Genomic DNA, 17,973 nt, shown 5'->3' on the forward strand with positions numbered 1-17,973 from the left:
CATGCTGTGCAGTATTTCCATATATCCGTTACGTCAGAAACTGCGAAAAATTTATCATTCGCGTTTTATCGATTAACAGTTTTATACGTAGAGAAAAAAAAATATATATTAGCATATCACACAAACTGACGAGTCAAGAATGTCAATCTGTTATAAAAAAAAAGCCACGTGACGATTGTATATAATTGAACCTTGAAAAGCCAGATGGTTTAAAGGCGCGCATTACGATAAACGAATATAAAAATAACAGCGTGATCAAGAGAGCGAAACGCATTGTCGCGAGATTTATAAATTCTCCGTTCCAATATCCTCCGAATTTGCGCGACTGATATTCGCGGAAATCGGATATTTTATGAGAAAGATATTTAATATCAATCTAAAAATAATTTAAAAATCAAGTACAATATAATTGAATAATCGTAAAAAAGTGTTATGCAATGAAATACGACAAAACTCAAAGATACTAATAATATAGTCATGATATCCTAGGCATTTTAGCTGTCGTTTTTTTGTTAACCAAGCCTATGAATTCTTGGATTTTTCCAATTATATTATGAACCGCGATAAAGATTGAAAGTAACGGCATAGAAAATTACTTCCTACCATTGTTTGTGGTATAAAAAGTTTCTCAGTCTCGGTTGTTGGTTAGAGGTATATCGGCAAACGCTCATCGCAGAATCTGATCAAGAGAGTATACGTTTAAGTTCAATTTTAAAAAGATTCAAGTTTAATTTGAAAATTCCACGATGTTGATTGGCGCTTTCGTTTTATTTATTATTATATCGAGGAAAATTGTCATCGCATATATTAATAAATCTAAACGTTAAGGGGTAGTTCATTAATATCGCATTATAATTTTTTGTTATTTGTCTTCAGAGAATAAAAAAATCTAATGCAAGAGAAACACGTGAAAATATAGTATTCACTGCAAATATCGTATAACTCAATGGAAAATTTAAATCCATTATAATATTACATCATCAGAAATCTATATAACTTAATATATCTATATTAATAAAGAATATAATATTTTTTGAAGTTAGTAAAATCTCTCGGAAACAAATAGCCCGCGCGTAGCGCGCGCATTGTGTTTCGTCCTAATATTAATAAAGACTTTGAGTTTATGCGACATAAACAGTAACGTCAATATTTCCATCCGCGACAGCTCGCTTTTCTGGAATTAGCGTTCCCGCCTGATTTTACGTACGAAAGAACAACGAGAAACAACCGAAGTAGGGAGTTCGCGCATATAGTCACTTGATCGCGAGAAGAGAGGCCACGCGTTATTCTCCGCGATATAGAACGGAGTTACGATCATTCCCCGTTCACAAGAAGGCCGGCTGACGGAGTGCACGGGTGTCTCCGTCTTTCTCTCCGTCGCTAAAGACCATCGGAAGTACGTCGTTCAGAACGTTTGTGTTTATATAGTGTTGTGATTCTTGGATCAAAGACGCTCCGTCATGCCGACGAACGATTTTCGCGCAGGTAAGACATTCTCATTAGATTTTCTTTATTCGGCGATAAATTTCGAGGATAAGAGTTTTGTTAGAAATATTTTGCTTCATGATGATAGTTGAGAGACATAATTAACGTCTCTCAAATTGCTGTTCATTTATATAATAGAATTTATATAATAGAAAACAAATTCGAGTATACATCTTAATAGCGATATTAACGAGCGATTAAGGGCCAAAGCACATAACATGGCGTAGCGATATACGACGGTCGTAGTCCTCGACCTGACAAATCAGGATACGCCAAAGCTTGTGCGTTACTTACGTCCACGACTACGACTGTCATATGTGCTTTGGCCCTTAATATTACAAGCAATTCAGAGTTGAGTATAATAAGACGGAAACTGCAAATGAAGCTATTAGTGTGTGCCTTATTATGCGTTATTTCAAAATAAATCTTTGGATCGCGTGCGAATGAAACTTGTTCCTATGTGTCACAATCATTCGCTTCGTGTCTCGTAATTGTCAATAGAACAGTGATAGTAACGTTATCGTTCTTCAATAAGTAACGCTGGACTATTGACCCTAGTCCAAATACCGGAATAGTCTTCACCTTCAATCTCTGGTTTAGCGAAAAAAGTTAAAATAGAATTTAATTATCATCGTGATTATGTCGCAAAAAGAAACACAAGATTAATATAAAAGTATTTTTTCGGACTGCTCTTCTCTTTAAGATTTCTCGTTAATATTTCTCGGATCTAATATATGTATACATATTTCAAAATCTTTTACACATATAAATTTATTCACTTGAACAATCACACGCGTAGATTGAATATGAACAATTTTGTCATTAACATAATGGATGTCCGCGCAGCATTGCATGCGCGATATATTAGATATAATTCATGTTGTAATATGATTCATGATAATATAATACGATAATCGTATGTCACCGCAAAACAAAGACTCATTACGACAATTCTCTCCTCCACGCAATTATGTGACATTGACGGACGTGCGTGACAGGTGTTGACCGCTTTTAAATGAATCGAAAGGTCTTGTGCAAACACAGAAGCAAATTTTAATTTGAATAGTACTTATATTGCTATCGCACTTCCATCGGATTATCATAATGCGTCGAGAAACTATTTTTAAGTTTTGTTCATGGTCGTTTCTTACATAACGTATAAATTATAATTTTATCTATTGATATACGCTAAATCTTACAATATCGCGCAACAAGATTTATAAAAATTATTTTGCGACAAATACTGCGAAAACTTTTTTCCGAAATCGCTTCAACGATTTCTTCTTCATCCGTTTCGACTGGAGTACTATTTTTATCGACAAACTATAAGAGATTTTGATTCATAACAGAACAGAATGTTTACACGTCAGGTGCACTTTTCTTAACTGCTGTGTCTCAAGATATAATTTTTCACACTCTGCCTGCGCGCCTTACTGCGTGAAATATTTATAATGGAAAACGAAATACACGTTTGTGTAATCCACGCGATAAAAAATATATTAACGCGCGCGATAGAATTTTTATACGATTCAAACTGACGATCGTGACTGCTTGTCAAAATGATTATCTAGATTTTTGTTGCAATCGATTCTGGTCACGAAATCTTATCGTGCTATTAATTACTGAATGGATGTGAGAAAATTACAACGATGTTATTGACTTTACACATAAATCTATTTCATTTAGTTTATTTTTTTAACACAAAATAGAAAGCTAATAACTTATTAAAATTTACAAAGATATGACATGCGTAAAAAGATATTTGATACATTTTTTATTTCTATTTTATTACCGTATTAAATCTGTCTAATTTATTATCATGACATATTAATGATATCGAAACGTACAGAAGATTTCGTCAATATTATCAGCGCTTACAAAGTAGCGTAAAAATTCAGCATCAGATAAAATAAAAATCATATTAAGTCATATCGTACGATAGATAAGATTTCCTGGCATGAGCAGAATTTTTTACCTATCTCATTTTGATAAATCTACTAAGGACTAAGATTCCGTCGACATTAGAAATCACTATTTACAGAGACTTCGTTTGCGTATTTGCCGAATATATTTCAACGGAAATACATACGAAAGATCATTTAGCAAGAATATTTATTCAATGGTCGGCATGAGATTAGACTTCCGACTCGCCGCTACTAAATGACTCGTGCTATTGGCCTTTATCATACTGGTGTGGAAATAAACCCACTCGATATCGCGATACACAAGTTACGGAATTGCTCCGTGGTTATCTCAATTTTATTAAGTAAATGGTGATCGATAATATAATTAACAAGTGTGCATCATTAATTATATCTAGGCAGGGAAACGTTCCCCTTCTGCGATATCTTCCGAAACGAGGTACATACGTCATTGTGTAACTTCACTTACTGATATTAATGCAAGTAAGATGAGAGTTGCATGAATGGTAATTTGGCCAGTTAATTATTAGCAAGACTGAGAAAATCACTTGTTCGAGATGAGTTATTTCAGTCGTGGAAATAAAGGCTAAACATTGCAACAAAACGTGTACAAGATTATGTGGAGCAGATTGAACGAAAATAGAATTCATAATATCAGTGAGCTAGTTAGAAAATTTCTCTGCAAAATATTTTTATTTCCTCCATTGGAAACAGAAAAAAGAAAAACTTGCTTATCGCAGGAGGTTAAAAGATAACTCTTGCTCTAGCATAGATTTCCTAAATGTACGCGTCGTTACAACGCTTTATAACTAATCGAAAGCTTTAAAACTTAGTCAGTGTTATTGCGATATTGCGAAACGGTGACGTCAATTCTTTAGCGTCAAATGCTTTAGTGTCGAATAATGAAAAAAAACGATAATAAAATATTATACGCTAATTAGATCAAACTTATATGGACATATAATTATGAATCTATATAGTGTCGATTTAAAATATTTTATGTATTCATAAATTAAGTTCACTAAAAATTACACCATTCTTGATATTAAAAAATCGTGTCTAGTCTTCTTTTTGAATGTGTCACCATAGAGAAAATAACATAGTGAATTTTCATGAAAGTATCATAAGTGAAGTAACAATGATTATTGTTATATTACTCAGAATTATATAATATTTTGAGCTGTATCATTTTCGAAGATAATGTATCTGAGCAACTCTGCGTATAAAGTTCACCAAAAATCAAAGAAGAATGTCAGATGATAAAAAAACCAGTTTATTTAAATAGAACTTAATAAATAAATGAAAATCAATCCTCGCGGATTTGAGATAGACAAAAAAAATTATGTCAATTTATCGTCATAATGCATGTGCATACGATGCCATGGATCATTAGTCAATTTGCGTCAGCATAACGTTTGACTTACGCTCGCGCATTTATCGGTCTAACAGGCAGATTATACCAGCTAACTGCAGCGTAATCTCTTGACGGCGCTCCCGCGAAATTAACCGATTGTATGTAGATCGTAGATTAAAGCTTCGTTAGCGTGGACGGTTGTTCGTTGATTAGAGACGGCGATTAGAAGCGTAACAATGTCTCGCGACCAAAGAAGTTGCGGCTTCTTTTTGTGCGTCCCGTCGATGCATCCGTCTTCTTTAGACAAGTTTCACGACGTCGATGCTAACGATCAACTCGGAACTCGGAACACCTGGGATTTGATTTATTGATGTGCACGCAGCGGGTAAAGATTATCGCATAATTGTAATGATTCACTCCGACCGCGCCGACATTATATGCATCAGATGCATACTTAATTGCAGACTGCCATATTACTTGAGGCAATAAAAGTGAGTTGTTTAAATAAGCTACCTGATCATTTGTCTAATGATTACCGAGCGTTCGAAATTGAAAAATTATTGGCACTTTGTTCATTTTGATGTAAGGAAATATAAAAATTATAGATCTCTGAATAGGTTTTCTCGATAGCTTCTGTTTTGTATTCATGCAAGAACTCGCGTATCGAATCTGTCGGTGATAAATTAAACACAGTGGGATGGAAATGCAATTGCGTCTGTGCTTTAAGCATGGAAAATAGAACTATCGACGCCGATGGAGAGAACTTCGTGGAAATATATAATGGCCGAAGATTATTAGGCATGCACGAGTCGTAAACAATTAATTGTCGAACGTATCTGCACGATAGATATATAGCTAATAGGTCGCATTGTATACATCTTATCACACGCGGGCGAAGAATACTTCGAGCGGAAATGTGGATAACGGTAATGGGCAATTTTAAATGCACAAAAAGCTGTTATTTCCTGTAAAAATATATTTGTCTGCCCTTATCAAGCGATATCTGTTCGCTATCAACGGATAAGTATTATCGACAGATCCTGAAAGTGGCGGAGTTGTTAACTGTTACATCTTTTTTTGTCTTGTACAACAATATCGGGGATAAAACTCAAATATCTTATTATTGACCTACATGACCAGTTGTGCAAAATATAATTGTGGATAAAAAATAACGATCTTAAACTTGTTATTAACGTTTACAAATGCATTTCAATACTGTCTAATACAGTAGGTAAAGGAAGACAGTTTTGGGCCGGGTGCTCCGAGGGGGCAGCGGGGCGGGGGGAAACTCTAGCACCGCCGTCCGGCCGAGGGGTCTGTGGGGGGGGGGGGGGTGGAACTGCGTTCCCAGCATAGGGTTCGCGGGGGGGGACCTCGAGATCGAGGAGGTCCTAGGGGGGGGGGGGACAGGCGAGCGCGTCGGGACATGTTCTATAAACAAATGTCGATGTTCGGCCGATAGTATTTATAAATAACAGATATCATTTCACTGCAGATGCGAGATGATATTAGTTTATAAATTCTGTCATCGACGTTCGTCAATACCCTAATGCCCCCCCCCCCGCGTTTGATAACTCTTCCTACAAAGGAAAATGAAAAGGACACCGGCGTCATGCTAGTCGCAGGTCATAAATTATAGCCGCCCGTCATAGGCGCTCGCTCGCATCTGAAGTGTGAAATGATATCTGTTTATAAATACTATCGGCCGAACATCGACGCGAGGCGACATTTGTTTATAGAACATGTCCCGACGCGCTCGCCGAAACCCTAATCCCCCCCCTTTTCTAGGACCCCTCACCCTCGAGTCCCCCCCCTCCCCCATCGGAGCACCCGGCCCAGAACTGTCTTCCTTTACCTACTTAATACTGTCTATATACGATGTAGACTAAATGCACAATGCAATAATTACTTAAATAATAAATATTTTTCTCTAATAAATCAGATTTTTCTTTAATAAATCAGAATATCGACTAGATACGATAATCTATTAGAGCGAAGATTATTAAATAAAGTATTACAGAAACTTTTCACGAAAAGCCTTATTTGTTTTTTGTTGTTGTGCCATAGGAAAGATCGAAAGATGAATGGCCTATTATATTTTTTTAGCAGCAAATAAAAATTAATATACCTGCATATATTTCGAATAGTTAGAATAGTTTATGCTTCTACAATATATATGTACGCCCTTTAAAAGGATGAATCATAAAAGATTTAACTTCAACTGAGACAAACGTTTTTATAAATCACAAGTAAATAATTTTTCGGCGTATATTTGAAATATTTCGTTTGCAATGCGATATACTGCTGGCTGAGCTTTTAATAAAAGCGTTATCAAAAGAAATTTTTAAAACACTTTTTTCAGTAAATATTATTTTTGCTTCAAATACTTTATTCATGTCTATTTAATATAGCAGATTTGTTTGTTAATTGTAATGCCTGTCTTAATCTGGTTAATGTCAATACAAATTTTATTCGTATTGGCTCGTTCATTATATCCATTAAGTGTTTAACGAATCTGTCCATTAACGTATTTCTCATTCATGAAATTGTTGTTAATTACGAAACATTGGTAGATAACGCTCGATTAGTATATTACCTTTATCGTGTGTAAGAATACTCTGACCAAGAAAAGTGTGCTCTCCGAATAAGCCACTAGAATTTTACATATTATAGTAATTATAATTCAAAAATTATAATATTTTTTCAAAATAATTCAAGAATTATTATGATATTTTTCAAAACAGCAAAAAGGAATACGATTTGTATATACATTTATCTAATTGACGATAAGAAATTATGTTCAAAGAATTTCGAGATTATTGTAACTCAAAATGCCTTTTCAGGATATTTGTTAAAGATCTTGTATAAATAGATTAACTAATTATTTGTATAAAAATAACTGACCAATTAAATTTTGTATTATCAGATAAAATTAGGTGTAGGGGAGACCGGGGCTCGTTGGCACAAATTAATTCGGTAAACCTTTACATTGAATTAATTACGACTCTGTTTTAAATTTAAATTTCTTCCCGTCGTTTTGAGACTTTAAAGTGCCAATCTTAGCATAAAAAAATACTATACATCTTGGCAAAGCAGATGACAAAACCTCATAAAAAGGAATAACAGGAATAAACACAATGACGTCTGAAAAGCAACATTTGAGACACTGCATTTTTTCGCATTTTAATTAAAAAGGAATGCTGCTGAAGCTGCGGAAATGATTTGTTCTGTTCTGGGTAAAGGTGCTGTAATCTATAAAACGTAGTATCAGAGTTTTCAGAACTATCCCGGGTTCACAAGTCGATGATCAAATCGATGTCGATCATGATTTTTCGGACCGTTTGATTTGATAACGACTAGATTCTCTATTGATCTTTGAACGAGGATCGACACTGTATCAACGCTGCATTAATGTTACAACCAATGATAGATCAGGAAGATATCTCTTCGATATCATATCGATATCTAGTTGATATATGAGTAATATCTAGTAGATATTCCATTGTAGGTAGCCCAGTAGCCCTATTCTGTAACTCTAACGACAGTATCGATATCGTTATATCGTCGTTGCGCAGCTTTTTTTCCATATAGTATACCTGCGCAACGACAACATAACGATACCGACACTGTCGTTAAGAGTTACAGAATAGGGGTACAGGGGGAATTGGTACATTGGACCACACGTCTAAAAGACGTCGATTCAATGTCGATCCGATGTACCAATTCCCCCTGGGAGATGGTGTACCGTAAGGGCCCATGCACAATGAGAGGAATAAAGAACAAGGAATATATAAGAATTCATAGTCGCATCTCGTTTGAATACAGTCTCTTGAAATATGGTGACAGATCCGCATAATATTTTGTCGATCACTTATCGACGTATAGTCGACATCTATAGAAGTATACATATCGATTTGATATATAGAAGATATCGTATAAGTATCGATCAATTATTGGGGACCCAGATAGCACGTATTAGTTTCATATACGTTTTTTGAACGTATACATAGTTTCATAACCGTAAAGAACCATTAAGAAACGTTTGAACAAAAATGTTTTTGAAACCATGATTTAAGAAACATATTTTTTACGTTTCTACAGTTAACAAAAATACCTATTTGTAAAATTTTTCCTTTCAAAATTATAAATTGCTTTATCTATATATATAATAGCTTTAATAGCCTTTTTTGAAACATTTAAATTTATATTGCACTAATTATTGCACAAAATAAATCATTTTATCCATGCACATATATCCACTTATTTACTTAAATTAATTTTGTCCTACCGGTCTTAATCTATTTGTCATCGGACAAATCTGAGCTTAGAAAACTTCCAACAGTTGCAAAATAAACATTCTGCTGAACGTGGGCATTGAAAGAACATTTATACGTGTGTTCCGTTTTGAAGAACTTCCTGAACTGGTGCATATCAGTAATGCAATTAAGTTAGAGTGATAGACAAATATATTTTGTTTCACTTTAACTTATTGCACGAATGTGCACCAGTTCAGGAATTTCTTCGAAAAAGAATAGACGTCATAGATGGTATATGCATAAAGCTTCTAGAACATTCTCACGCATGTCTCAAAGACGTCATAAACACGTTCAAAAAACGTGAAAAGTAGGAATTTTAAATGTCTTTATCTAAAATGTCTTTATCATTAAAACAAAACGTTTCTATAATAGTTCTTTAAACGTTATTTTATCGGAAAAGAAACGTTCCAGCGAACGTTTTTCGAATGGACATTTTTACTCATGAGAAACGTTTCTAGAAATCGGTTATAAAACGTTTCGGAAAAAGGCTTATAAAACATTTCTGAAACGTGTATGTGCTACCTGGGGGATTTAGTTGATGTACGTAGATATCATAATTCAAGTCAAGTCGATATATGGAGAAGTTGATTCGATTTCAGTATGATATCAGTTGAATGATGACTAGATCGTCGACATCTACATAATATTTTCCAGATATTGCGATGAAATCTTCGAAATATCAAATTGATTATTGATTTGCATATGATCTCAACTTGATTTCAATATGATATTCACCAGATTCTTCATCGACTTGTGAACCCGGGTATATTCAGCAGCATGACAACACTCGGTCGCGAAAGGGGGACAAAGGACGTTATTTGTTCCTTGGGCTGGAAAGTTTCCCCTCATGCGGCATATTCACCGGACCTAGCCCCGTCGGATTACCACTTGTTCCGGTCGCTCCAACATCACCTGGCTAATACGCACTTCAAAACAGTGGAATAAAGATCCGAAAAAGCATTGACGACTTTATCGACTTTATCGACAAAGTTACCATCTTTTTTTCGAGAGAGAATTCGTCAGTTGATAAAAAAAAAGATAAAACAAGATCATAAAAAATAATGGCAAATATTTCGAGGATAAAATATATTACATTTTTCTGTAAATAAACGTGTAATTTCTTTAAAAAGGCACCGAATTAATTTGCACACCTAATAATTATAGTAGGTACTTATATTTATCTTTCAAACATTTTTAAATTATTTATTTCAAAGTTTCTTCGGTTACTTACAATTAGAAAATGCGCTGATAAATAATTGTGCTCACTTAACACCAATAATCGCTCGATAAAAATCGGTTATTAACATCGGCGTTTGCAAAGAAATTGCGATAATTTACATTCTTCTTATCAAATTGACTAGGAAGATAAAATGCAAAGAGAATAAAGATCAATATTGAAAAACTAAAATGCAAGTACATTACGCGTCTAATTGTGGATATGTGATGTTGAGTACAATGTTAAGCACAATATATCATCAAGACAAGGTTTACCATAAATTATAGCAATGCCTCGATGTAAATTATGCGAGCGCACTCGCAATTTTTTATCGTGTCACGTATGTACTCTGCGATAAAAAAGTACGTTTCTCTATCTTGAAAAAGGAGATAGAAAAGAGATTGTCTCTTGTACTTTTATTGACATTTTTTATGCACTACCTTTTTTAGATTATCTGGCAAAAATCTTTCTAAAGAGGTATAATAATATGAAATTTTAGGAAAATCGATTTTATGCGTGTTTTAAAGTCAGAATAATAGAATAGAAAACTGATAGGAAAACTGAAGAGAGTTAAGTACAAAAGCGGTGTATTTATGAATCCTGCTTTAAATATGACTTCATATTTAAAGCAGGCCAATTATAGATTTGCAATCTTTGAAACTGCGGAAAGTAAAGCGTATACATTTCCTAAAACATTCCTTTAACACTACACAATCAAAGTAAGTTCCTGAATAAATCCAGCGGTATTTAAAGCGAATTTAGCGACGTGTAATTCGACGTATAATCAGCAGACTTAATTACCTCTCATTTCCGTTCGGTGCAAAGCGACGTTTATATCAATGTAAAATGAGCAGCTCTATTCCTCGACTGACAATCGAGGCAACATATCGACGTGCATCGATGCCGCGTACATCGACCTTGTTCGAGCGGCGATACCAAGACAGTATCTGCGTGAAAGTTGCTATGCCGTCAGTAGTAGTCGCGAGTTGTACATGATCGCGCGTCGACACGGTGTGGAAAATGTGGCGGAATCGTCGTAAGACGAGAGGCAAGTGATGCAATTGCGTTAAGAAATGTTTAATTTGATCGTGCGATCGCACTATAAAGTCATAGTGATGACAGCTGTCGAGATAATTAAGATATTCGTTGTAAAAGGCGGTTTATAAATAGCAGCAATTTCACTGCAAATCCAAGTGTGTTATTTTAACACATTTAAGTGTGTAAATTCGTGTAGTCACTTTTTACGCATTTGTACGCGTGTGATTTTTTTTGAAAAATGTGTAAAAATAACACGCGTACAAATGCGTGAAAAGTGACTACACGATTTTACACACTTAAATGTGTAAAAATTACACACTTGGATTTGCAGTGTTGGGAAGGACACGTGTAACCATATGCAATGACTGTACTGTTTCTTAAAGAGGAATTTTAAATAATTTTAAATACATAATCCGAAAAGAACAGTTTCCTGAGAAGTCATTTAAAGTCAAGTGCTATAAACAATGAATGGTGAAAATCGAAATTGTATTAAATATAACGATATTATTTAATTCCTCGAGTGGAATTCACTATTCAAATTTCCATATTTAATTTTGCGATTAAATTGAAGAAAAGGTACGTTACATAGTTCTTTTTTTTAACAAAAAATGTTTTTAGGACTAAAAAAATGGGTGAAAGGAGAAGGCACCGTGAAGACTACTCTCATCGCCGGATTGGCGGAGCTGCTCGGTACAGCCATTCTAGTATTTCTGGGATGTATGGGTTGCATTGCTGGTCTTGGCGTCGTGCCTCCTCACCTACAGATAACGCTAACATTTGGCTTAGCGGTTATGGTTGTGATTCAGGTCAGTAGGTAATCTTCCACTACCTACGACGATCATTCCCTACTGTTATTTCGTCTTTACCTGCATTTTGAATTTGTAACAAAACATCACGACTCAGTATTATCTTTATAGTCTTTCTCCTCCACAGTATGTATGTCGTCTATAATATTTCTTTCAAGAATTGTCATCAATATCTTACAATTAATGTAATTATAATATCATAAAATTTGTAGCACAATCAATTATAGCATGGCATAAGTAATTGATATAAAATAATCGTGCTACAAATTTTACTATATAATACTATATAATTACATTAAAATACTAACATTTATTATATTGCATCATTATCACGTTATACGTTATACCCACTGTAATAAGATTGCATATCTATTACGTTATATTATACTATATAACATATAGTCATTCATGTGGAAAACGAGAAGTTTTCATCTTGATATCAAATAAACAACAATAATAGCTATTTTAACAATTACGTATGGCAACGTCATCCAGCACGATTTCCGTGTTTAAATAATGCAGACGGCGCGGATTCATTCAAAACGGTATAATTTCGACATCTATATATACCGAGAGAGAAATATTGTAGATCTCTATTTATTTCTATCCACGATAATTGGAAAATGATGATTGACACGCGGTATATTTTTCCATATCTATAAAATCGAAAATTAATCACGCTTATATTTCTAATTGAAACTATAGTCGATTTATTTAAGGTGTTTATTACGTATCATGGAATGTAATATTGCACGCCAAAGATGCGTTTTTTTTACTACTGCAATGTACATTTACATATCGCCTTTCGCTTGCGCTCGCAAACAAGGTTACAGCAAAACGTGGCGAACCTATGCTGCGAACCGCGAGGGAATGCGCGAGTTTTTCCGATGTCCGGCATGCGTTAAGTCAGCTTTTATTCATCTCGTAATTTTATATTTGCGTCACAATTCGAATTTTATTGGCGCATCTTACTAAAGCACAATGTTAGAGTTAACGCACCGATGATTAAAAAATGTTCTCTGATTCTGTGTTTTCAGTGCATCGCCCACATCAGTCAAGCTCACATTAACCCAGCCGTCACTGTGGGATCTATCATTCTGGGGAAAAAAACCATTCCCGAAGCTTTAGTTTACTTTGTGTCGCAGATGATAGGTGCCATTCTGGGTTACGGTATGCTGAAGGTCGGTAATAAGAAAATCCAATTATTCTTTCGCTGAATTAATTATAATTAATTACATATGTAGATAAAAAGATATATGTATATTGATTCTTGCATAATTGTCGCAAGCATTACAATTGAATAAAATCGTGATTTAGCAAAGATAAATTTAGAAATTGGAAAATTTACATAAAATACTATACGCAAGAATTCTCAACGTGTCAATTCTTAACATTTCTCGCTTCTGACGTCACATCTCATGAGATGTCGGGAAAGAGCCCAGGAGCCTTAAAGCATTTGTTGCGAGATAACTGTGCGATCGAAGTTGTCACGTTCAAATATAGAAATCTATATATAAAGATATAATCTATATAAAGATTTTTTGGTCATATTGACATATGTGGTAACCTTCAGCAGTTTACTGTATCCGTTTCGTAATTTAAGCTAAATATCGACGAAACGACATGCATGAAATGTGGATTTTATTGAAATGTCTAATTAGCATTTTGTTCGGTAACATCCCAATGAAAGGAAAATGATTATTTTGAGCAAGACAGATATGCTGGCGACAGGTTATGGGGTTAGTGAGATAATTCAGGAATATTTAGCTTGCATCAATACTTATAACGAAACGCGGGTCAAGACCTATATTTAATCAGTACGTGATTAATCAGTCGATTAATAATTAATGTTCTCGTGTAATCAGGGAAAACCTTACTGTCGACGCGACAGTCTAGATAAAACAAGCAAAAAGTGAAAAACAGAATTGCCTCCTACTCCTATTATATTATTGAATAATGTGTTCTTTGAGTTCAATGATCGCGGAAAATATAAATTTATTATAGAAATAATGTTGCAGAATATAAATTACGATTCTGATAGCAGACAAATGCAAAAGTGTTACACGCTAAAGCAAAAGGATATTGCGTAAATAGTACTTCGTATATATTTCATACTTCAAAGTCCTCCTTTTTTTCATTATTGTTTTCGTAACAGCCATCTCCAATCGCAATTCATAATATAATTTTATAAAACATACAACAAATAAAAATAAATAAATCACAATATATTTGACATTTCCGTTGAAATATTTGCTTTTATAAATGAATGTTTTTAATTCATTGTCAATTTATTTTTATGAATATCAAAATAATATAATGCTTTCTTTATACGTTTCCAATACGATAATGTGGATAAAAGCAATGTTCATCATTGTACAGCGTTTGCTTTACTTATTGTGTACTTCGTATAATAAAATCCCATTTTGCTTCCACAATGAAATCCGTTATTATTATATAATATGCGAGATATGTATAAGAGAAAACGTGACGATTTTAATTTCGTTCAAGGAAAAAGTGTTATCAAATGTAATCATCGTCTTTATTATTTTAATACAGGTAGTGACGCCGAAGGATCGTCTGACGGCCGGCACGGTCGATCAGGCTGATATGTTTTGCGTGAACGATCTGCACGTCGATCTGTCCGCGATTCAGGGCTTGGTTATCGAGGGCCTCGCGACCGCCGTTCTGATGCTGGTGGTGTGTTCCGTCTGGGATCCGAGAAATGAGAAGAATTCGGACTCGGTGCCGATCAAGTTCGGTCTTACAGTGGCCGTGATGGGGACTGCGGTCGGGCCCTACACCGGTTGCAGCATGAATCCCGCAAGGTCGTTCGCGCCAGCATTATGGAACAACCAGTGGACGCACCACTGGATCTACTGGTTTGGCCCGATCGGCGGCGCCCTGATTTCCTCGTTCATGTACAGAACTATTTTCGGTGTTCCCGACAAGGTCGAGGACGAGGAACCCATACCCGAAGCTGTCGCGCTTAACAGCGTGGAAATCCACAAAACGGAGGTGAGACGAACGATTAATAACCGATTTTTTATCGATTTTAACTACAAGACATTTGAATCGTGCAGCTAGCAGTTATAAGCAAAAAAGCGAGAGGTGTAATATTTAAATTTATATAATTAACTTTCCTAGAATTCGAAGAAAGACTTTGCATACGAAAGAAACATTTGAATATTATTTTAAAATATACAATGCATTATTTATTAATTTAGATATTATAGAGAAATATTTAACTTGAAATATGAAACTTTAACGTTCGTTTCTTGTGCGCGTAATATAAAATATTCGAAAAGCTTATCTTCAATTAGTTTTTCCCATTATACTTCTCGAATATAATTGACGTAACATGAAATAATCGATATAGAACCCCCCGTTTTATATGCCCTAAACTAAGATACAAAACGTATGCGAATCTCGCACGTAACCGGAACCATGTCCCGTTTCAGCGATAATTCTTGTTAACGACGTTTCGGCGAAATTAACGGCCATTTTCGTGCGACTAAATGACCCCTTAAAATACGGGAGAAACGAGGCTCGCGGTGGCTTTATCATGTAAACGCCATGCCCACCATGCATCAAGACTTTTCGCATGATGCGGATTATCTTGTAAGGGCCGGCCATAAAGGTCGACGATAAATCGCTATGGTGGGCAAGGAAGTTCAGTAAAACTGGTTTTACGGGACGTTACCGGAGAGCTGGATTTAACGTCGTCGGTTTACCCCGATCGTCGATGCGCGAGCTCTAAAGTGGATAAGGAAAGAAGCCGTTCGTCCCCAACGATATTGTATCTTATTCTTATACGTATCTTCTTATTTCACCGTGATCGAGGACCGCAATTTTATCTGCGCTCGGCGCAGCGCGTTTGAAAGCCCTTTGAACAAAGACGACCTGCTTCGGGGTGTAAAAGCGCTTTGAGCGTAATAACGAGCGCAGTGCGAGAATATTAAGACGATCCTTAAGACCGCACGTAATTCTACGTAATGAAGTCTCTTATTCCTTCGCACCGTCATCGTCCAAGGCTTACATCCGTTACTAAGAAACGGATGTATACGGTGAAATGTTCTTTTGATTCTTAAACATAAGCACGAACTTTCCAATCTCGGGGAAAATTAATTTTATGCCACCTCATTCCAACTGACATAGCTAGAAAATGCTTTAATTTTAATTAGAAGCGAAAAGAGCTCTTTCCATTCATTTAAATTAAAGCAACGGTGAATATTATTATGCTCGGTGAATATTATTTGCGAAGCCGCTATTTATTAACCGCAGCATAGCGCCGCAGTCAATATCCGTTATTCAGCCAATCCCGTGATTATTAGCGAACCTCAAACATCCTCATTTTCCCGTGATATCATGCGCTGAATATTTCCGCGATTCGATTTGCGGCTTTCGGCTCGATCACGACCGCGTTCCGAAATGACGCCCTGAAAATTACCTGACATTCCTCTGGCGTTCACCTTTCAGCAGTCCTAACTTGATGGCGAGAGACCGAAACGACCGAAAGTGATGAGCGGTAAGAGGCTGAAACTCGGTGGACGCTTTCTCGACGTGAGGAAAAACCATCCGGATTTTCGGGGTATAGGTAAGATAGGTGCTTTAGAATGTACCGGGCGATTCAATGGCGGGTCCAGACGACCAGGATCGCGGGAAGCTTCAAAAGCTCAACCAGGATATACTCACAATCCCCGAGATACACGAGATAGACAATCGTCTCGATTCGACTCGTCGAATGGCGTTGGTCGTCAACGTGAACTGACACAGCAGTCATCACACGCGTACACCTCGTACAACCGCAAGTCACGCCGTTTCTCAGTGAGTTAACTGAGTTAACTGTATAGAAACGCGCATCGTTATAAGTCGTTACCTTCGACGATCCGGTCTAAGCTTAAATGCATAAAAAAAAATTTGGATGTAATGCAATCAGGTTAATACACCTCCAATTTCATCGAATCTAATCAAGTCCAACGTGAAGTCTGCCTATTTATTTAGGAATATAGACTGTTCCGATAAGAGACTCTTGTATGATGTGTGAAAGCATCTTGACACAGTGCCCTCGTAATCGCGATCAAACGTCAATTAATATGAAAAATAAAATTAATTCCGAGTAAGCCATTATTTTGCCACTTTCTCTCTGTAATATAGTGTACATTCGTTTGTTATAAATGTCTCGATCATCAAAAGAGTTTATTGCGTGTGTGTATATACATATTATATTTACTTTCTCTTGTTATCCACTGTCATACTTTGATCTACTTTATATATGTATATGCATTAGAAATAAGTTGATAAGTTACACATCTGCGATCTGGTGAGAATGAACATGGCCAATAAATAAATTTTAAAAATGTACCTAGTCATGTATGCGTGCGTGTTAATATCTTAACTTTTATTATACTCAATTTGACAACGAATAAAATTATCTAACGATACAAAACTAACCTGTGTCATATTTTCGTTCTTTTTTACTCGTATACGCCTCCCATATTGTTTAACATAGTTATACGTAATCTATTTATATGTAACAATATTTTTATGCGATATCGCTTGACGAATCGTTTCCACGTTATTCGCTCAATTAAGCAGAGCAGACTATTTTGTACTCGCGTTTGTTAGAGTCGTCTGGTTCGCCGGAAGCGGAAATGTCGATCCCCAGTCGGCGAACGGGCCGACCGATGACTTTTTACGAACCAATTTTTGTTACATAGATACACATATACATTCGTTATTTCTATAGTTACGCGTATGTACTCGCCCGAAGCTATTGCTATGGCTGGGGAAAAGCGTTTCGTCCGTCGGAGAAAAGAATTCTTTCCTGTTGATACGG

The 17,973-nt window shown here is 35.7% G+C and overlaps 1 protein-coding gene across 2 annotated transcripts; it reads left to right on the forward strand.

Moving 5' to 3' along the window:
* Nucleotides 1-1,281: 1,281 nt before the first annotated feature.
* LOC139770864 (aquaporin-like) lies at nucleotides 1,282-17,587 on the forward strand. 2 transcript variants are annotated; one of them, XM_071703126.1, is made up of 5 exons: nucleotides 1,282-1,485; nucleotides 11,950-12,137; nucleotides 13,175-13,318; nucleotides 14,694-15,152; nucleotides 16,614-17,587. In XM_071703126.1, the coding sequence occupies exons 1-5, from the start codon at nucleotides 1,461-1,463 to the stop codon at nucleotides 16,620-16,622; spliced, it is 825 nt and encodes a 274-aa protein (XP_071559227.1). In that variant the 5' UTR covers nucleotides 1,282-1,460; the 3' UTR covers nucleotides 16,623-17,587. The 2 variants fall into 2 exon arrangements, with proteins under 2 accessions (XP_071559227.1, XP_071559226.1); XM_071703125.1 differs by lacking the exon at nucleotides 1,282-1,485 and adding an exon at nucleotides 11,160-11,341.
* Nucleotides 17,588-17,973: the final 386 nt, after the last annotated feature.

Source organism: Temnothorax nylanderi, unplaced genomic scaffold, assembly GCF_030848795.1.
Source record: "Temnothorax nylanderi isolate EJ_2023f unplaced genomic scaffold, tnyl_v1.0 TNYL_tig0033_pilon, whole genome shotgun sequence".
Taxonomy (NCBI): Eukaryota; Metazoa; Arthropoda; class Insecta; order Hymenoptera; family Formicidae; genus Temnothorax; species Temnothorax nylanderi.

What these genes read in the sequence shown, in the direction of transcription:
- LOC139770864 (XM_071703125.1), top strand. Translation starts at nt 11,314, where the DNA reads ATGTGGCGGAATCGTCGTAAGACGAGAG. An exon ending in GAATCGTCGTAAGACGAGAG is followed by an intron (nt 11,342 to 11,949) that starts GCAAGTGATGCA and finishes AAATGTTTTTAG; the next exon opens with GACTAAAAAAATGGGTGAAA. An exon ending in TGGGTTACGGTATGCTGAAG is followed by an intron (nt 13,319 to 14,693) that starts GTCGGTAATAAG and finishes ATTTTAATACAG; the next exon opens with GTAGTGACGCCGAAGGATCG.